Genomic DNA, 22,052 nt, shown 5'->3' with positions numbered 1-22,052 from the left:
GCAATTTCTTGAATCGTCACGCAAAGCAAAATTTTTCCGAGGAGAACATCTAGCCGGCTCAATTCGTGTATCACAATCATCATCCTTTTGTGAGACTTGGAGATGTAAAGGCGGACATACTATCTGCAGGATGGTAAGACCAGGAGGTCACATTCTTAATAACTTAACGACGTACACGATGCATTCTGGGGCTCGACCTTTAGAATAGAGTGGGGATTAGTACTACACAAAAACCAGCACCAAAAGAAAAAAGGTCCAGGTTTGACGTGCTGCTGTGCGAGCAGTCGGAAGGTTGGAATCAAAATTTTATTCAAAATATAAAGACCTTTTTGACCATCAAGGACGTATCTAAAACACGTGGTGAGCACGAAGTTCAAGTACCAATTGTGCACTATTCAGAAAAAAAGCAGAAGAATACCGACACACATTCAACACATTTGAAAGAGAAATCAAAAAACTGTTGACAGAAGGCCACATTCATCTTTTTTATATAAATGTACAAAAGATTGTATTATCTTCCCCATTGTCACTATATTTAAAAAAAAGACGATTCCATTAAGTTGGCATTAGATGTAAAACCGATAAACAGACAATTATTTAAAAATAAGTATCAAACGCCGAATGTGGATGAGTTATTGGACGGTGTAGCTCAAATTGTAACTGCAAAGGCAGTAGATAGAATACATTTTACGGTGCTTGATCTGAATTACGCTTGAACTGAAATTTACCGCGGCAACTGCCAAACCACGCAACTTTACCATAGTTGGGGGACATGCGACCGTTAAGTAAAGATTTTTTACCGGATTCTATGGCCTGGCAGATATTCCAGCAGAATTTCAAAAAGCGATAGATCGCACCATTAACAACAAAAAAAAAACATTCTGCTTTCTAGATGATATATTAATAGTATCCAACGAATTGCCCGAGTGCGGCTTTTTTACCCGAAGCCTTCTCAACTATGTTCTAACTGTTGAAGAGTATTTTTTTGCTCTTTCACACATGCTCTTTCACGAGGAGGCATGAATGAAAAATGAAATATTAGAACGCATGAATGAAAAAAGAAATCATTTGCATAGTTTCGCGCACTTTTCCGGGTTCTTTCACAACTTCCCGGTCTTTTTCACAACTTTCCGGCATCTCTCCTCAGAAAGAGCAAAAACATACTTTCAACATTTAGAACATAGTTGAAGATGGCCTCGACCAAAAAAGCCGCCATCGGGCACTTCGTGCCCTCGGGCCGGGCTCTTTTCCCCTCGGGCATCTTTTAACTATGTTCTAACTTGTACGAAGAATATTTTTTTTGCCCTTCCTGAGGGAAAGATGCCAAAAAACTGTGAAAGAGCCCGGAAAATTGTGAAAAATTCCGTAAAAGTACGCGAAACTACGCAAATAATTTCTTTTTTCATTCATGTGTTCTAATGTTTCATTTTTCATTCATGCCTTTACTTGAAAAAACATGTGTGGAAGAGCAAAACAAACTCGTCTTATCGAATCAAGTGGAAAGCTCAACTAAGGGGAAATTAAAGCGCTTTGCAGTTAAATGATATAGTTAAACTAAGTTCATGCTTTGTGCTGTTGAAAGTATGTCAAAAAATAATGAAATTATATCAAAGAAATTATAAACAAATTTACATTAGGAGTTAGATTTTTAAAAACTTTTTAAGTACTAAATTTTGTGCACTATGAGAGCCAACTAGTCTAATGTGGAAATAAAAACTCTCAAATCTTAATAGTTTTTGAGATATTGTTTTTTTTTTAATTTTTGAGATTTTTGAAATTTCGTTAAAAATGTTCTTCAAGTTAGGACAATACCTTTAAAAACCTTGCTGTCTTCTGAAGCATCGTCGTCAATTTTAGAAAGTTTTTCAGCTAGAATTTCGAGAACTTCTAGAAATCCCAATATTTGTGCAGTACTGCGGTTGCAGCAACCGTGAGCTGGAGCATAGTGTTATTATTGCAGTTGCAGCTAAACGTATTATTGGCGCTATGTAATGATGTTATTGATATTGTTACTTTTGTATAGTCAAGATCAGAGGTGCTGTTTTAGAAGTTTTTTTTATTGTTCACTTCATTCGCCATACTCATGCATGGTATTAAGCCAGTCGATTTGAGCTATTAACAAAAGAACAAAAGAAAGAAACATTAAGCTTTTGAATTCAAACTAATGAACGTCATTTTTTCTACTTCTAATAATATGAGTCGTTTTCCCTGGTTATCATTTGGCGCCTCCAGCAGGATTTTTGTCGCAAGACAATAAGACCGACATGGGATTCCCTTTTTTTTGGACCACAGCTATTTCAGACCCAACATTGAACTTCAAGGTATGGTTTGATCAGTTCTTAATGACAGTAACGGTAAAAGAGAATGTAAATCCGGAGTTACTATTGGAAGATATGAAAGCTGTCATACAGGAACCAGAACCGAGGCCAGAAACGCCTCGAACGGTTGAAGATACCGCTGCAATAACAGCTCGCGAAACACGAGATAGATTAGCCAGAGACCGCGAAGCATTAGAAGATGAAGAAAGGGAGATAGAGGACCAAAAGTTGGTCATAATATATATTACAATGGAGTACAAAAACGTCTGGTATGGAGAGTACTTTTCGCTCTAGTAACAGAAGGGAAAAACGATTTGTACAGAAAAATCCGCACGAAGAAATTTCGAAGCTTGAATTCAAGGAACTGGTAGCATTAGCCAAAGCTACGTTCGAAAAATCTCAGAGTAATACATGCGAAAGATACAAACTCTCCAATAGATCACAGGAGACAGGAGAAACTCAGGAGGCGTTCCATGCCGCATTGACTACACGGGCAAAAAAACAGCAAGGGTATATAAGAAGATGAATTAGTAAGAGACTTATCTATTTCTAAAATGAGGAGCGCCGCACTCCAAGATACACTCAAGTTCCAAACTTTATTTCCAGACGAGGCACTAAAACGGGCATTAAATTTCGAACAAAGTAAGCAAACAATCCAGGCATTTCAAAAAACGAACGCAAATGCTGCATGCACAATATCACAATCTGGGTCTCAAATCAAAATCAAACAGGAACCATTATTAGCGGTGGGAAACAGGGGACAAACGAATAAAAGGTATAATCAAGATCAGTTTAGAAAAAGGCAACCAGAATGGAGAAAAAACACAACGTAACACGCAAAAAAAAACCATGCAATTGATGTGGGAAACCGTTCATCGAGGGACACAGTGCAAAAATTGCAGAAAACCGAACCACTTCGCTCGGATGTGTAGATCTGAGCAAGTAAATGAGATCACCGAGGAAACAGAGAGCTCCAAGGAAGAGTGCAATTTTTTTACATACATTCGACTCATGTGAAGAGATTGAAATCATGTCAAAAGAGCTGAATGTAAGCCGAATTAATAGCATTGGAAGATTTATCCAAAGGAGATTAGAGAACAAAAACAGATGTCAAGAACAATCTTCTACAAATTTGGAGATAAAGAAAACAGTCATACGCAAAGAGCCAAAAATCGGAAAGTATAAAATCACTAAAAGCATTAGTGCGAATTGATAACCGGGGATGACTGTGGTTACCGGAAGCCCTTTTTGAACTGGGCAACAGCAAAATTTGTCCGAGCAGAACTTCTAAACTAGCCAGCTCAATTCGTGGATCACAATCAACAACCTTTTGTGAGACTTGGAGATGTAAAGGCGGACATACTATCTGCAGGATGGTAAGACCAGGACGTCACATTCTTAATAACTTAACGACGTACACGATGCATTCTGGGGCTCAACCTTTACAATATAGTGGGGATTAGTACTACACAAAAACCAGCACCAAAAGAAAGGTCCAGGTTTGACGTGCTGCTGTGCGAGCAGTCGGAAGGTTGGAATCAAAACTTTATTCAAAATATAAAGACCTTTTTGACCATCAAGGACGTATCTAAAACACGTGGTGAGCACGAAATTCAAGTACCAATTGTGCCCTATTCAGAAAAAAAGCAGAAGAATACCGACACACATTCAACACATTTGAAAGAGAAATAAAAAAACTGTTGACAGAAGGTCACATTCAGCGTTTATATAAATGTACAAAAGATTGTTTTATCGCCCCCATTGTCACTATATTTAAAAAAAGACGATTCCATTAAGTTGGCTTTAGATGCAAAACCGATAAACAGACAATTATTTAAAAATAAGTATCAAGCGCCGAATGTGGATGAGTTAATGGACGGTGTAGCTCAAATTGTAACCGCAAAGGCAGTAGATAGAGTACATTTTACTGTGCTTGATCTGAAATACGCTTGAACTGAAACTGATCGCGGCAACTGCCAAACCACGCAACTTTACCATAGTTGGGGGACATGCGACCGTTAAATAAATTTTTTTTACCGGATTCTATGGCCTGGCAGATATTCCAGGAGAATTTCAAAAAGCGATGGATCGCACCATTAACAATGAGAAAAATACATTCTGCTTTCTAGATGATATATTAATAGTATCCAAAGGTACCGATTCTGAACACAAAAAACTGGATACGGAGGTACTAGAAAAACTGGATCAAGAAAATTTATCTTTCAAATTGTGAAACTGTGAATTTTTCATGAACGAGGTGAAATGGCTGAAACATAAATTGTCAGAAAACGGTGTTACACCTAAAATAACAAAAACTGAAGCCATATTGAAATTAGATCACCCAAAATCTTTGAAACAGCTGAGATCAATTTCGGAAAGCATAAGCCACCCTTCCGAGTTCATACTCCAAACGTCGCTAATCTCACGGATGAATTTCGATTGTTGTTACAAGAAGAAAATGAGAAGAAAAAATTGAAAAATTCAAAATTACCAGTACAAAAAGTCGGTGAGGAGCGCTAAAAAATATTTGAGGAAATCAAAAAAGCGGTAGCAAACACTAAGAAGTTAAACTTTTACGATTCTTCCAAAGAAACACGGGTGAAAAGTGACGCCAGTCATAGCGGACTGCGAGCGCTTTTGGAGCAAAAAACGGTGGAGGGGGGTTAGATTCCTATCTCAATTGCTTCACGATATTTAAATAGTCAAGAGGAAAAATAGTCCACAAATGAACTGGAGCTGCTGGCAGATGTTTGGTCGTTTGACCGATCTAAACATTAGCTATTAGAAAAATAGTTCGTAATAGTAAATGAACATTAAGCAATGACATCGGCTTTAGAGATTAACCATTCAAATAAAACTTATCAATCAAGATTAAAAAGTTGGGTAGATAGATTATTACCATATCAATTCAAAATAATACACATCCCAGGCAATAATACACATCCCAGACACGGAGAAAACCGAACGGCGATCTGTCGCCGGAGTTAATGTTAGATGAAAAATTCGTAGTAACATCAATTGAATGTTTTCACAAAGCTCTCGAATGTTTCTACAGTCGACTAAGTGATGCATCAACGCTCAGCCGGAACGAAAAGTTTCTAGAATATTCCGAGCATCAAAAAGAAACAGATAACATAAAATCAAGCACGGTTGCTATAGCAACCAAAACCATCCAAAAAGAGCAAAGCTCGACCGGAACGAAAACTTTCCAAACTCAAAATTTTCAATATCTCAACACACATTGCCACAAAATAGTTTTAACGTTTTCTCTAACCGATTCAGTCGGTTAATCTCAATAAAAAACAAAAATAGAATTAGAGCGATTTGGAGAGTGATAAGGCGAAAAAGTAGATAGTCCGGAAAAATCGAAGACAAAAGGAGAAGTCAAGATAGAGGAAGGTTCACGGAGGAGGAAGTGACAGAAACAACGTTTCATCGGACATGCTAAATATAGAGGGAAGCACTTGACAGATCCGGCTCTGAAAGTTCGGAGGAAGGAAAATGCCATTGCGCACGAGCAGTAACGAGGGTTAGGGGCGCCGCAGAAACGTCAAACTTCTTATCGTTCTGGGACTTTGTCAGTAGTCAGTCAGGACACGAGAGACTATCCAGGAAGTACCCTCAAGCTTGAGGCGGCTACGGAAATGATCACTAGCAGCCCTAAGGTCAGTACAGATCTTAGTGAATTAGCGACAAAGGCTATCATAGAGGTGGATTTAACCGCCGAAGACCATGATTGTAGCCCAGAGGTGAGTGTCGTCCATTATTTACCGAGAGTTAAACATAACTCTAAAAATGGAGGATGGAGGAACACCAGAAGAACGAGCAGCTGCGAGAAGTAAGAATTTTGGGCTTGTTAAAACTGTTTGACAAGAACTTGCTAGCTGAGCTCATTTCCGAAGATGTATGCTTGGATCGTCTAAGACGGGTCATAGAGCGGAACGATCGTGCAGGGTTTGATCTAATGGACCCATTTACGAACCCACTCTGGAATCAGTTGTCAGTCATTGACGACTGTATATTAGTAGACAATAGGCTAGCAGTTCCAGGACAATTCAGACCCGCCGTATCGAAGAGAATCCACCGGGGCCATCCAGGCAAGAGGCTATGCTTGATGTATCATACTTTTTGTGGTGGCCATATATACAAAAGGTTATCATCAATTTGGTCGAGAAGTGCAGTGAATGTACTAGATACGGTAAAAATGCTAAATAAATATATCCGAAAAATTTGACTAAACCTCTTCCACTGCTCACGCAGCCGGGAAAAGAAGTCCAGTTAGGAAAAGAAGTCCAATCTTCAATAAAATTTTTACGCTTCTACATCGACACTCGTGGAATAACCGAATCAATAAAAACAGACCAACTTTCGGGGTTCAAAGGAAGAGCCATGGACAAATTGTGCCTAGATAATAACATTGAACAGAAATTTCGTCCGGTGTTTGGCCATTGCGGCTGTGGGTTGGTCGATAAAATAATTCAGACAAATTAGAGAATAATCGGCTTCGTGTTGCCAGAAGAAAACATAAAGTCGATCGACTTCTGTTTTAATACAATAATTCGAGACATGCATTGGACTAAGCAAAAAAAAAGATCCAACAATCGCCATTCGAGGCACACTTTGGCAGACTTCTAAAATCCGAAGTTGAGACCATAGAAGATAAGTTCTTACTAATATCTGAACGTTTAGATAAACAACAACTGGAGAGGTCAGCGCTGACCGCGAGTCAAATGAAGAAACGGATTGATCAATCCCGAGACTCACTGAAGATTGTACGAAAAGACCAGAATAACAGAGAGGTTAGTACGCTGCTCAACCAGCAGGCTATATCGGCACGCGATAGAGACCGGGCGAGGACCCTTACGGCGTTACTGGAGGCAAACGCAAAGTGTAATGCCGAGAGGCGAGAGTCGGCGAAGAACGATTTTTGGCGGATAGTGGAGGACTCGAACATGATAAATCCAGACCTCAGAAAAGAATTGCCCTATTCCTAGGAAGGTGGATTTGTATAAGACAAACTTACGTCTGCAAGCAAGGAACTACCCCCAAATCTCTTACGCAAAGAAGAAAAGAGGAAGAGTGAGGCAGCTATAACGAATCCACTGAAAGGCACAGTGGTGTCGGAGACAACTACAACTGTCGCAACAGCAGCTGGCTCGATTTATCGCAAAAGTGATCAGGTGAAGTCAAAAATACCACTAATAGGGTTACCGAATACCGGATGGAAAGGTAGCCAGAAGGGCAAGGTTAAAAGTCCCCTGGAGGAGCCAAAAAGAAAACATCAGCGTCAAGAAAGTGAATCGGAGGAAGAATCCCGGATTCAGCAAGAGGAGCAGGCAAAGGAGCTTTTGTTGGAAAAGTGACACAGTGGTGACATCAAAAGACACCCCAGTAGGCGGTGGCCTAAAACTAGCGGTCAAACGAGCGACACCAAATCAGGGTGGTTCAGCATTGGTAGGACCGAAGTCCCAGGAGGAAGTAATTATGAAACAAAAACCGAAGAAACAAACGGCAGAAGAGAAGAAAAAAACTAACGCTGCAGCAGCAGCAGTAACTTCAGACTCGGCGCCAACAGCCGAGAGGGTAAGGACACAAGAAGTTAAGCAGCCAAGCAATTTTCACTCACTAAAAAGAGCAGTCCCAAGATCACAAGGAGAAGTAGAGACACATCCCCCAACACGATTCTCAGCACTTTTCAACAGCAAGACATGGCCCCTTCGGACCAAGTCTTCACGAGGGGAATCCGAAATACGGCACATGAATTTTCGAACGCCAAAGAGACTATGTCGGAGGAACAAACCACGGGGGAATCAGCTCCCCTCAAGGATTTTCTATTGAGTCAAGTGTAGATGACCCGACGGGATCAAAAGTCCGCTGTAGCAAGTGATCCAATAAGAATCAGGGGCCAAAACGTCTAGGCAGCCCAATAGAGCACTCAGTAAAGGAAATCAGTACCGACGAGGACATAGCTGACCTAAATCAACTAGCTTTGGAGGCCTATAGACAAAAGTTGGCTAACTTCATAACGGAAACAGACAAGCCAATGGAAACAAGATTAGGACTCCTGGAGAAACTTTTGTTTCGGCGGAAGTTTGGATATGCCGCGCTCGATATTTCCAGGACGTGGGACGCAAAGTGGAAATTGCCACTAAATTGAAAACGCTAAAAATAAAAACTTCTTATGCACCTACCCATCAAACTGAGTACAAAAACTCGTATTATTCTAGTATATTAAAAAAAACTTTATTTTATATGATAAAATTTTCTTGGTCCTCAGGGGAAAGTAGTACCGCGGTTGCAGCAATCTTGAGCTGAAACATAGTCTTATTACTGCAACTGCAGTTAAGTGTCTTATTGGCGCTATGTAATTAAGTTATTGATTTTGTTACTTATGTATAGTCAAGGTCAGAGGTGTTGTTTTAGAAGATTGTTTCGAATAAAACCGTTCATCGAGGGACACAGTGCAAAAATTGCAAAAAACCGAACCACTTCGCTCGGATGTGTAGATCTGAGCAAGTAAATGAGATCACCGAGGAAACAGAGAGCTCCAATGAAGAGTGCAATTTTTTTACATACATTCGACTCATGTGAAGAGTTTGAAATCATGTCAAAAAAGCTGAATGTAAGCCGAATGAATAGCATTGGAAGATATATCCAAAGGAGATTAGAGAACAAAAACAGATGTCAAGAACAATCTTCTACAAATTTGGAGATAAAGAAAACAGTCATACGCAAAGAGCCAAAAATCGGAAAGTATGAAATCACTAAAAGCGTTAGTGCGAATTGATAACCGGGGATGACTGTGGTTACCGGAAGCCCTTTTTGAACTGGGCAACAGCAAAGCAATTTCTTGAATCGTCACGCAAAGCAAAATTTGTCCGAGCAGAACATCTAAACTAGCCAGCTCAATTCGTGGATCACAATCAACAACCTTTTGTGAGACTTGGAGATGTAAAGGCGGACATACTATCTGCACGATGGTAAGACCAGGAGGTCACATTCTTATTAACTTAACGACGTACACGATGCATTCTGGGGCTCGACCTTTAGAATAGAGTGGGGATTACAAGATTACAGGATTACGAGAGGGTGAGGACACAAGAAGTTAAGCAGCCAAGCAATTTTCACTCACTAAAAAGAGCATTACCAAGATCACGAGGAGAAGTAGAGACACATCCCCCAACACGATTCTCAGCACATTTCAACAGCAAGACATGGCCCCTTCGGACCAAGTCTTCACGAGGGGAATCCGGAAGACAGCACAGGAATTTTCGAACGCCAAAGAGACTATGTCGGAGGAACAAACCACGGGGGGATCAGCTCCCCTCAAGGATTTTCTATTGAGTCAAGTGTAGATGACCCGACCGGATCAAAAGTCCGCTGTAGCAAGAGATTCAATAAGAATCAGGGGCCAAAACGTCTAGGCAGCCCAATAGAGCACTCAGTAAAGGAGATCAGTACCGACGAAGACATAGCTGACCTAAATCAGATAGCTTTGGAGGCCTATAGACAAAAGTTGGCTAACTTCAAAATGGAAACAGACAAGCCAATGGAAACAAGATTAGGACTCCTGGAGAAACATTTGTTTCGGCGGAAGTTTGGATATGCCGCGCTCGATATTTCCAAGACGTGGGACGCAAAGTGGAAATTACCACTAAATTGAAAACGCTAAAAATAAAAACTTCTTATGCACCTTCCCATCAAACTGAGCACAAAAACTCGTATTAATCTAGTATATTAAAAAAACTTTATATTTATATGATAAAATTTTCTTGGTCCTCAGGGGAAAGTAGTACCGCGGTTGCAGCAATCTTGAGCTGAAACATAGTCTTATTACTGCAACTGCAGTTAAGTGTCTTATTGGCGCTATGTAATTAAGTTATTGATTTTGTTACTTATGTATAGTCAAATTCAGAGGTGCTGTTTTAGAAGATTGTTTATTGTTTACGTCAGTTCGACATACTCATGTGTGCAATTAAGCCAGCCGATCTGAGCTACTAACAAAAGAGCAAAAGAAAGAAACATTAAACTTTTGAATTCAAACAATTGAATGTAATTGTTTCACTTCTAAACATACGAGTCGTTTCCTTTGGTTATCACAATTTGAAAAAGTTCCTCGCTCAATTATTTAAGCTCAATCTAGTAGCTTCTGATGACAGTATTAAACAAAAATATCTTGAAAAATTTAGCGTTTTTTCTTCAAAATAACTCTCGAATATCTCATTGAAATTATTCTTGTCGGAGTAAAGTTTCAGTCGGGGTGAGACTTGAGTGGGCTCACTGATCGATTATTTGATTGTTTTGAACGCAATTTTAATAGGATGGCTGTAACCGCAAAATTCCTTAAGTTGCGGTTTCGTATCTTTGCACAATCATTACTTGTGTTTTCAAAGTAATTTTGATTCACAAATACTTTGGGTTTTGAAATCATATTGAGTTTAGTTAAATCACAGAGATTTCTCGCCATGCTCTTATGCTTCTCAATGTTTTCCTCCAGTTCCTGATTTGCTTAAGGAAAATTTCGCTCAATGGCAACAATAACCAAATTCAAAAACGATCGATTTCGGAACATAAAATATCACAAATTTTAAAAGATAGATAGGAGGTTTTGTCTTTTTTTTTGATGCAGCTGTCTTCTAGTAAAAGAAAATTAATAGAAAAAGACTCAAATAAACATCTATAATTAATATTTTTTAAAATAAATACGTCTAAAATAAAAACCGCACAGCAGTTGAAATCACGTGATGTATTTTTAGCTCTACTTTAAATTATGCATCCAAAATTTATCCAGTTTAAACAAAATAGCAGACTTCAGAAAAATGATTATCTCTCAATAAAATAATATTTCACTCATAAAAAAATACTTTTGCAGATTTTCCTCTTTCAAAAAATTACAAATTCCATGGGCATAGTTACTAGGAGGTGGAGTAAATGAGTCAAGGGCGGTATAAGGGGGATTTTTTTTTTTGGGGGGGGGGGGCTTTTGCTTTTGCTCGATCTTATTGTATGTTTCGACAAATCGACTGAGGCAGGCGTGCGCCAATAAACCGCGGTTTTCTGGTCAAAACTATCAAAAAGTGCCCAAAGGCGACATCTTTATCCTGGCGGAAAATTTTTTGACACAATAGGGTCTTTATATTTTTTTCACAAGCTCGGAAAACTAATTTGCTCAACCTAATAATAAAAAGGCGTCAAATTTTTTTTGAACCCCCTTTATGCTCCCCCCTCGAAAAAATCCAAAATCCGCCCCTGAACATTACATTAGCTAAACACAGCACTGCACTTCTATTAGAAGCAAATTGAAATTGTTACTTAAAACCTTATAAAAAACGTGAAGCTACAAATCTTAGCTGATATGCTCGCAAACCATATTGCGATACCATATTCTCATTATTATTTGTTTTTAAAAAGCTTTATTTACTAAAACAGATGTTGAAACCAACCATGATTTGTTTTTTTTTGTGAATATTTAGCTGACATTTTGATGAAATTTGAGGTTAATGTCGTGTTTTTGCTGTCTATTCTAAACTTGACGGTCTATTTACAAAAGAAACAGATTTAATAATTTAGGAGGTAGCTAAGTATACAAAACAGCGACAGGTAGGATTAGAAAATTGATCACATTAATTCTTCTTTTTATAGAAATCAGCAAGTTGTTCACTTCTTGAACCGGCAAATCTGTCAAAACCAGGCATAAATTAAATTCGGTCTCTTGAGCAAAATAACCCTCGTTCCCATCCCATTTCCATTTAAAATACTGTGCCCCTTTTTGTTGAGTGAAAAAAAAAACCGGAGGAGTTTTCAGATCGTGTGATGGTAAGCCATAAACATCCCCATGTAAACCTATTTTGCCTTTATAATCGATTTAATTTCAGTCAATTATGCGCTGTTCCATTTATTGAAAAAAGGGGCGGGGTGTTCTGATTGAGTTGAAAAGTCGGTCTAATGTAATCTAATGCATATGATCATGAAAAATGGGGGCATCTCTTTTGGCATACGGACCTAATAACAGAAAGGTACATTAGCCAATCAGAAATCTTTATTCAAAAATCTGGAAGAAAACGTGGCAATTCAGTGAGAACTTCGGACAATTTACAGGCTATTCATTGATTACTTAGAAACTTTCTGCTACTTGGCCCTTATGCTATATAAATGGCCCGCGTGAAATGTCAATTTGATTAGCGGGGAGTCCAGTAGGTGAAAAGTGCTTGGACAGTAGTTCTAAAGTACATATTACACGTGAAGTAGATTATAGGGTTCAGGTCGAAGTAGGCCAAGTAAACAGCGAACAAGATTTCATTCGTGGAACTCAAAACCCAACCGAGTTTTGGTGAAATTCCGATTTGTGGGAAATATCCGGAAATGAAAACATACAGGTCCAGAAACACTACAGGAATATGACACACCAAAAAAAGCAGGCTCACTAGAAAAAGTGTTTTTGTTAGCTTTCGATTCGCTTTGCTATTGCTCGATCTTATTGTATTTTTCAACGACGTATTTGGATTAGCCAACGACAACGGCTGAAGGTTCGGCGATGGCGTGCTGCTGGTGCTCGTCGACTCTTTTTTGTTTCCGGCTGACCTCGGGTCCAGACTCATTGACGACAGTTTTGAACGCCGCGCAGCTCCCAACTTGATAGACTCGCGGTTGTTTTTACACCGTGCACAATTAACACTGTGTACTTGATCGAGTTCGGTTTCGACTCGTGTCTCGTAGGTGTTAATCGGCGACGAGTCCAACCCCCCAGTTCTTCGAGTGGGTGGGGGCACGTTGAAACTCACTTGGTAGCCCCCTTGGGAAGGTATGCAACTCCCATTTTGCAAGTCCATTTCCGAATTTTTCCAGGAATTGTTCACGCTGACATACGCAACTTCAGAAGCATTCGAGCAAGTTCTAGTTGCTGGTTGCTTTTGCTCATAGGTGAAATAAGCAGTCACTTCAGTTTTGGTACTCTGAGTATGTCGGTTTATCTCTTTCATGACCTTGACATAAGCCCAAATCATGACCCCGGCATCGCCCAAAATGATCAAAACTCGGGTGCAGTGATAGTAGAAATCGATGTATTTTGTGATATTCGCAGACTGGCAGTTGCAATACGGGACAGCCATGAGACAGTTTACAAAACCAAACAGATATCCGCAAAAAATAAGTTTTCGAACCCTGTCTGAAGTAAAAATTGCCCTGTAATCGTAGGGGTAACAGATTGCCACGTATCTGTTAACTGTAATAACAGCGATTAGGAAACCAGATGAGTATGTTGAGAAAATGAATGCGGAGGCGTTTAGTGTGCAAACTATAAGTCGGCAGAACCAGTCACCGAGATGAAAACTATGTCGATAAGCAGCTACTGATGTCATAAAAATGAGACTCAGTAACGAAATCATAACATCGATAAAACCGAGCGAGCAAATCAAATATTCGCTTGGGTGTTTGTCTCGTTTTATCATGTAAACATACACGACCATGAAGTTACTGAAAAAACCGAATAAATTAATCACAAGTTTGACGAAAAATAAAATATGCTGGAATGTTGGATGTTCTTCTTCCGGAATTACATGTTGACATATATTTCCTTCTTCGACGAAAGTTTGTTCAGACGACGACGAATTGAATTCATTCGTGATTGAAAAATTCATTTCGAAGCCTAATTAAACGGAATCAATGTTTATCGTGAAGTAACGGTAATGATTTAGTAAACCTATGATTTCAAATGAAGTCGTTTCGAATTAATAGGAAATTAATGGTAAATATAAATTTGTTCACGCTTTGGGTACTTTTAAAGGTAGCCTCCACCCCAAGAGGGGCTTTGAATCCTTACTAAAGTGTCAGTTTTTTTGATAGACAACTTTTCCAATTGTGTGGTGGAAAATTTCGTTTGTTGAAATTGGTGTCCAACTCCCAGGTGACTGTAGGCGAAAGCTGCTGGCTCGAATTAATCTGAAATAATCCAAGTTGAACATAGGACAGGGATTTTAAGTTTTAATCGAACGATGATGGTTTAAAATAGCAAATTTGACCTTTTTTTATTATTTAACATTTCGTGTAGCTCTAAAATAGCATCTATCTAAAATAGCACCTCTAAAATAGCTCAAAAATCTCAAAATTGATTCTTTGATATGAGCTCTTGTACCAATCAAAGTATCGTCAAAAGGGCATTTTTAATAAATATACAATTTATTGAACACCTTTTGCCATTTAAAATGCACACTTTAGCTGCGATAAAAAATAACTAAATAAAGACTGAAATAAAAATATTATTTTTTCAGTGATTTATTGTTTTTTTCTGAGGCAAAGAAAGCAAAAGAATAAGCAATAAACCGACGCAAAACTGTTGAAAAGTGAATTAATGAGATAGATGCAAGTTCATCTTATGCATGACGTAAGCTGATGCTACTCTTTAATTTACAAAGACTACACTTGAAACTTGATAAATTAGGCTTGGAGCTTTTTTGGCTCCTGGAACAAAACCTGCATTAAGGAAATGAAGTTAGTAAATATCAACAGCAGCAAAAATGCTTGATTAAAAAGAGTTTTTGCAAATTAAAAGGGTTTTGTTGGGAAAAATTCATCAAAGCATCATTGTCATTATAATTTCAGATTTGTTAACAACACCAATTTCGGAAATGTACGTCAACTTTTTTTTGAAGGGGAAAAACCGGACATAATACAATAACTGATTAAGAGCTCAGCTAAAGGATGCATTAAGTGATTGTAGTTTCAAAATTTCCCTCAAATAGTCCATTTGACCTTTAAACTAGTTCATTACGTAGGTAGAAAAAAACGAATTGAGACTAAATTGAAAAACTTCGTAAGTAGCTGATCAAACTAAGGTAATTTCAACAAGACCCGAAAAGTTTGAGTATACCTTAACCAAACGTTTTAGGTTTTAGGTACTCAATATCAAAGACAACCAACCAACGACTTATTGTCTCAAATTGCGAAACAAGGAAAATATATTACGAAATTATTAATTTTTCCATTTGATGAAAGAAAAAAAAAGAAAATCCCGAAAAAAAAATTGACAAAAAACTCTAAATTCCAGCCACTAAAATTCATTTGAAGCTCATTTTCATGCCGAAACTCTTTCAAACTGTATCATTAATTGTGAAGAAGATTGCTGCTGATTACATCTCAATATGGCGTAACTCCCTGCGTAATAAAAGTGAAATTGGTCTCAAATGACATGAAAATGACGTCATCAAACCACCAAAATTACCAAAAACGCACGCGAAAAATATTCAATGCAGTAAAAAAGCATTTTGAAAAAAGTCTTAGTAATTTACACAAACACAAACAAGACTGCTCGTATCAGGGCGAAGCCCTGAATGTTCCGACTGCCTTTTAAGGTTTATGGAGCAGCAGTAATAACATAAAAAATTAAATGAATTAAAATAAAATGAAAATTTTGTTTTCTAAAATTTGAATTTTTTTATGAAAATCATCCCCCACACGCCATATAAAGTACAAAAAGAGAGATTTCGTTCCTTGTAACAAATCAATTATGGCAAATAAGCTTCGTTCAACCAATTTGGAACGATTTATAAGACGGATTAAATCTCCGCTTACGCGTTATTAGCGCAAAATATATCGCGCGTTGATTGTCCCAATTTGACCAAAATGGCAATTTTTAAACCCCCGTAAGCTTACGAAAAATGATCACAGGTGAAATATTTTTTCAAATTTAAGCTCAGGACAACAATACCTTTTGAATGATATAAAAAAATCCGTCAAAAATGGCTAGTTAAAAAGTCGAAATTTGTCTGAAGAAAAAAAAACCCACCCCGAGCACAAATATTCCGTTACTTCCGTATCGAAAGTCGGAACAACTAGCAGGGGTGGATCTAGAATTTTTTTTGAGGGGCAGATTTTCTGAAACTCTTCGAAACTTTCGTCGACCTTTCTCAAGTGTGAAAAAGTAATCATTTTTTTCAATCTGAAAAAGCCGGAAAAACTTTCAAAAATTATTCGGAGCGCTCCAAAAATAGTAAAAAGACTGAAAAAATAAACAACACCCACAAAATGACTTTTCATTATAAAAAGGCGTTTCATTTGAAAAGAGTGATAAAATTTAAAAATATATATTTTGATTTTTTTAAACATCTTCCTCCGCGCACTATTTATAGTATTAAATGATTTTTTTGCACCTGAAAAGAGACCAATTAGTCAAATTAGCTGATTCAATTCGATATGGAATGATTTCAAAGGCAGATTAAATTTCCGCTGACGCGTTATAGGAACGGAATTTTGGCAGTTTTCAAACAAACTTGCTTTTATCAAAGCAATCGCAGCTGAATTGTTCTTTTAATATGGAGCTCAAAACTATATTTATCAGTCGGATAAAGCTTGAAAAAAAAAACGTCAAAGGCAATTAGTTAAGAAGTTGAAATAAATCGAACAATAACACATATCATTAGTAATTAGCTCAATCTGATTCCATCAAACAAAAATTTTTGTTGGAGAATTAGGAAATAATTTCCTTAAATTATACGGCATCAAATTTGATCAGCAAATTCATAAAAGCTAAGCTAAATTTGATAGATTGCAGAACAACCTGGCAATTAAAAAAGAAAAACGAATTGTTTAAAGTTTAAATCTATCTGTTTGTTTCCATTGAGCTTATTAAGTTTTCTTATTTTATTTACAAGAATATGTTATTTGTTGAATCAATGATGAAAAGATCGAAAAATAGCTTTACCTTGTATGGCTTCATTTTAATTTATCTATGTTGATGTCAATCAATAATAATGGTTTACTGACCTTTATATACAGTCTTACTCGAAATAGTTCAAGGGGAGGAGGATAGGAGAGAAAATATCATCTTTTCGAAAATTTCAGTTTGAGTGTGTTGGTTAAAGACCTCATTTTAAAAATCTCATTGAAAAATTTCTGAACAAAATATTTGATTAATAGTCTAAAAATGAAATTCCATATCAAAATTTTACTGGATGAACGTGTGAAATACAAATTTTGAAAAATCAATTTGAATTTTCATTAGAAGAAGATTCCACGGTAATTAAACTAGATAATAAAAAATAGGTGGGAGATGGTACGGTTTAGCCAATTTTTTAATCTGAAATTTTTGTACAAGTTTGATTTTTCATTTGGTTAAAAAAACGCATTGAATGAACGACAAGAGTGTGATAATTTCCATTGCTCGGCGTACAGTTGTAATTACAATGAGAGTTAAGGATGCAACCGTTCATCAACGAAAAGCTTTTTACCCTCATAATTCTATTTCAAAACTTCCAATTTTATCAGAAAACAATTCAACAATAAAAACGAGTTATTTTATTACGATGCCAAAATGTGTGTTTTGTGAATTGTAAGCTGTTTTCACAACAAAGACGCTCTCTTTGATCTTCTTTTGTTTTTTCGTTTTCTTTAGTCGTTTTGACAAAAAATTAACAAGTGTAAAAACTTATCTGTAAAATCCAGAGATCTACACAAAATAAATTGTGCGCCTATCCAGTGCACAATGAGACTTCGTAATATGACTCAATTATGTAACAGTTTCGAAGTATGCACTGAAAACAAAATATCGTTTTCTAAAAATGTGCTCAAAATTTAAGGTTTTTTAGCAAAAACAGTTGAACCAATTTGCAAAAACTTCAGCTAATTTTAGCGAACTTCGTTTCTGATTTACCTTCGAAATTTATCTTTGAAACGTTTTAATTAGAAAATTCATATTAGAATTTTTGAGTGAAAAAAACAACGGAAAACGTCTTTTTTTTGAAAACAATAGAGCCCCGAACACAATGTCAGCAAGGAACATCTTTTTTTGTGCCTTGTACTTTTTAATTTGGGTCATTTATAACCAATCATAGCATTGCGAACTAAGATATTTGGAAAAGAAGCGAATTTATTTTTCAAAGCATCGAAACCCATACAACCCTACAACAAGCTAGTTTAGTTTCACAGACTTTGACAAATCATGTTTCTTTTCACCCAAAAAGAAACTTGTTTTCGAATTTTTATCGAGATTAGTGTTTTTCAAACTTAACTTTTTTGAAATCCTAAAGGTATTATAAGAATTATAAGCAAAAGTACAGCAACTAGTTTTTCTGGAGTGAAAAAAGTTTTTGCCTGCTCAAATTTTTTTCTTTTTTCAGAAGATCTACTGGCTTGCTTTACTCGCTCGAAATTAGACTAAGCTTTATTAATTTCAAAATTTAATAAATTTTGATAAATTTTCTCGACCAGAAAAAAATTGTTGAAAATTAACTTAAAGTGTTTGAATTGTGACTGAGAGGGCTTTAAGTTGGTTTTATTTTTTGAACGATTTCAGTGACTATTTGCGGTAGCTTATTGTGCTTGAAAACAAAATAAACCTGCTTGTTTTTTTCATTCGCTCAAAATTAGACCAAACAGCACAACATTTAAACCAATTTTTCCTAAAACTGAGAAAAATAATTATAAACCTGTAAAGTTGTTCACATGATATTAATATGATATATCAATCGACGCTTTTTGTTGATTACTTTTGGTATCTGATTTTGTTAGGAAAAAACTAAAATGCCCCGAAGACAAGTTTTCTCCCCATTTTCAATGGTCGGGAAAAAAAAGTTGCCTAAATAAAGCAAGTTTTATTGTGTAAATCTTAGAGCATATGCCATTTGAGTGTTTTTTTTTCTCCGATCTTTTCTGTTTATCGGTCCAAAATACCAATTTGTTGATATTGTTGAATAAGCCTCAAATTCATTCAATCGAAAATCTTCGGCATTGAGATCCAAATTTCGTACATAGAAAAAAGATAAGATTTTGGCCGTATAACAAAAATTTAGTTTTTTTTCTGAGTTTTAAAAAAAGTTACGAAACATACATTTGTGGTGTATCCAGTTGACCAGTATTGTATCTTTTTATTAGAGCAATCTCGCAAGTTACTGACTTACCAATTTAGTGCAGAGCAAATATGAAATGTCTCAAATTTATCATATTTTTTCCCCAATTTCAATCAGTTAAATTATCTTTTTTGAATCTATAATGCGGGAAAAATTGTCTCATGAAAAATTTGGGTTTATTTTTTCCAGGGTACTTTTGAATGTATCTGAAAGGAATAAAGACAAGTTTTCTATCTTCCCGCTGGTAAATGAAAATTGTTTTGTTTTAACTTGACATAATTTGTTGAGTGAGCAAAGAATTTAACTTTCCTCAATTTGTTTCTTTCGAAAACAACTGGAGAGAAAATGCCACATACGTTGCAGCTGGGATACGGGAATAAACCCTCCGTCCGTATTTTCAAACGGCTGCTACTTAAGTCTTTGGGCTTGTATCTGTACAATTGCAAATTTGCCAAATCAAAGCTTGTTTTCTCTGTTTTCAAAAGACTAACTATATCAGTTTGAAAGGCTTAACAGCTGAATTAAAAGTTTATTTCTGTCAACTGTTTATTCGAAGAAACGTGAACAATCTCTTTGAGGTCAAAAAAGCGTGATAGTATAAATACAAGTAGCTTTTGCCCGGAGTAAAAAAACACAGCTTTGGCGAAGACCAAAACAATCGATTCAAGTTTATGGAAACCCTCTAAGTGACCCAGTGTCTTGCGCAGAAATTTTTCTAGGGGGGAGGAGCGGTTTTTTGAAAATTATCAGCAGCGCAAGCAAATTTTTCAAAAAACAGGTCAAAGAAATTGTTTTTGGCACTTATCGGAAAATTTTGACCGAAAAGTCACGGGCTCTTTTGGCACGCGCTCTCCTCTCAAAATTAGTTATTTTGGCGCCAAAGGTGCCTTGAGAAAATTTTTTGAGTTTGCTCAGCCAAAAATTGATACCGTAAAATTATTACAAATGGGGACCCTTTGGAAAAACTTGACAACCAGAACTAAAGTCGCCGCCTCCCCCCCTTGGCATGCTACTGAAGGGACTGTAAATTTGAATGTGTGATAAGCTATCTGAATTCATTGAATAATCACATTTCTAAGAGTTGAGAAAGGAAAATGAAAAATATCGAATCTAATCATTATAATTTTTTACCTTTTATCTTAAAAGAGAGTTCCTCGTCAATTTTGTTGATGCCTGATGTTTCATAAATTACATTTAAAAGTGCCCAATTTAAGGCAGTCAATTCAAAAATATTTGCGCCTACGGAACTCTTTTCATAAATAATGACTTCTATAAAAAGACCGGCAATGACAAGAAAAGCATGCTTGGAATGGTTAGTTAAAATAGAAATTACAAGTACATTTAAATTGAACTACCTGTTTAAAAAGCGAAGAGGCGGTGCCTAGCAGTTGACATTTGTTTGAAAGATGATGATTTCAGTCATTTGAGAAGATTAAACTTATTTGGCAATAAGAACTTACAAGATATCGAACTAATTGATAATGATGGTGGCTTGGCGTAGGCATCGAATAGATTCAGAATAAATTAGAGTTAAGTCTTTAAAGCTCCAAAAGATTAATTTGAGGTTGATAGAAAATATTATCTTGATTTTTATTTAACCCAAAGCTCGAATCAAATTGTATTAAACTATCAAACCGCAGCCTTCCAACTATATCAGGAAAAAATGAAACTGAAAATGAAATTGTATCGAAATAATTCATGTCCGTGACTATCCATTTTTTGCTATTCGCTTCTTGATTGGCTGAAAATTACACAAAAGTATATATTTATTTTAAAAAAACACGATCTCACATTCAAAATTGATTTTTCAATGTGAAGTTTTCTTGACGCACCAACAAAAAAGGAACGACTTATAACAGGGGCGGATCTAGGATTTTCTCGAGAAGGGGGCGGACTTTCAAAAAAATTTCAAAAATGTTGTCGATCTTTTTTTTAGGTCGACCAAAATGATTTTCCAAGCTTTCGCAAAGCATTACAAAGGCATTGTTTTGGCCAAATTTTTGCGGCGCTGGCAAAATTCTGAAAAAAAACAGGTAGAAAAAAGCGTTTTGAGGCATTTTTGGAAAATTTTGACCAAAAAATTGCGTTTTTTCGGCGCGCACTCCCCGCTCAAAAGTAGTAAATATTGGAAAAGTTATAAGGTCCGTCACCAAAAATGGATATCTCAAAATAGTACAAAGGGGAGACCCATTGGGTCGGCAGGGGGTCGAATCCCTGATGGGAAACGTCCGCCCCACCCCACCCCTAAATCCGCCCCTGACTTATAACCCTGTCCAGACTATGGATTTTCGGTTGCAATGGTCCCGACATGTAATGGCTTGAACCGAACAGTAATCGCCGCGAAAATGTTGACCAGCCCGACCACGGCTTGTAATGATTTTAAGATTTTAAGACCATTTTATCCACGGGGAAAAGGACCAACACAAGAGCTGTACAGCTCATCACGGCGAACCGCTGTTGTGCCCCTGTTTAAGAACTACATGCAATTTTTTTTGATTATTTTTCTGGGCTGGGTTATGTTCCTTCACCCTCAAGCAACGAGTAATGGTTTACTGATTCATGGTTGTCGGTTTATCGATACATCGGCTTATAGCACCTCATTGGTCCCACCAAAGTAAATTATGTTCGTCTCAATTTACCAGCTTTTTTGATATATCAAATTAATTTAGTCTCAACTTCTCCTATCCTCATTTTCACAAATAAACAATTTCCTAGAGCCCCCAATTTTTGTTCCATCACTTCTTACAAACGCTGCAAATTACAAGGGCTGCAATATACTAAAGAAATGCTGGAGATTTGCTTGAGGTCAAAGTGACTGGGGCGTTAGGGGCAATCGGATACTTGTGACGCCAACAATTTTCAATTTGGTTGAGACATCGTTCACGTGGGCAAGTTT

The 22,052-nt window shown here is 36.9% G+C and overlaps 1 protein-coding gene across 6 annotated transcripts in view; it reads right to left on the bottom strand.

Annotated features, from left to right (window-relative positions):
• Positions 1-11,530: 11,530 nt before the first annotated feature.
• LOC134854517 (uncharacterized) overlaps positions 11,531-22,052 on the bottom strand; it is a 63,697-nt gene continuing 53,175 nt past the window's right edge. For 3 of the 6 annotated variants that reach the window (XM_063870811.1, XM_063870813.1, XM_063870812.1), the window contains exon 2: positions 11,531-14,255. In XM_063870811.1, coding sequence (XP_063726881.1) covers positions 12,497-13,954 — 1,458 coding nt within the window. In that variant the 5' untranslated portion in view covers positions 13,955-14,255 and the 3' untranslated portion in view covers positions 11,531-12,496. Of the gene's footprint in view, positions 14,256-19,207; positions 19,479-20,511; positions 20,887-22,052 lie in introns of those variants that run through there. The other 3 variants (XM_063870808.1, XM_063870814.1, XM_063870810.1) reach the window with 3 other exon arrangements.

This window comes from Symsagittifera roscoffensis, chromosome 9 (genome assembly GCF_963678635.1).
Source record: "Symsagittifera roscoffensis chromosome 9, txSymRosc1.1, whole genome shotgun sequence".
Taxonomy (NCBI): domain Eukaryota; kingdom Metazoa; phylum Xenacoelomorpha; order Acoela; family Convolutidae; genus Symsagittifera; species Symsagittifera roscoffensis.
Note: the sequence above shows the minus strand (reverse complement) of the source record. Positions and strands in the feature narration are given on the sequence as shown.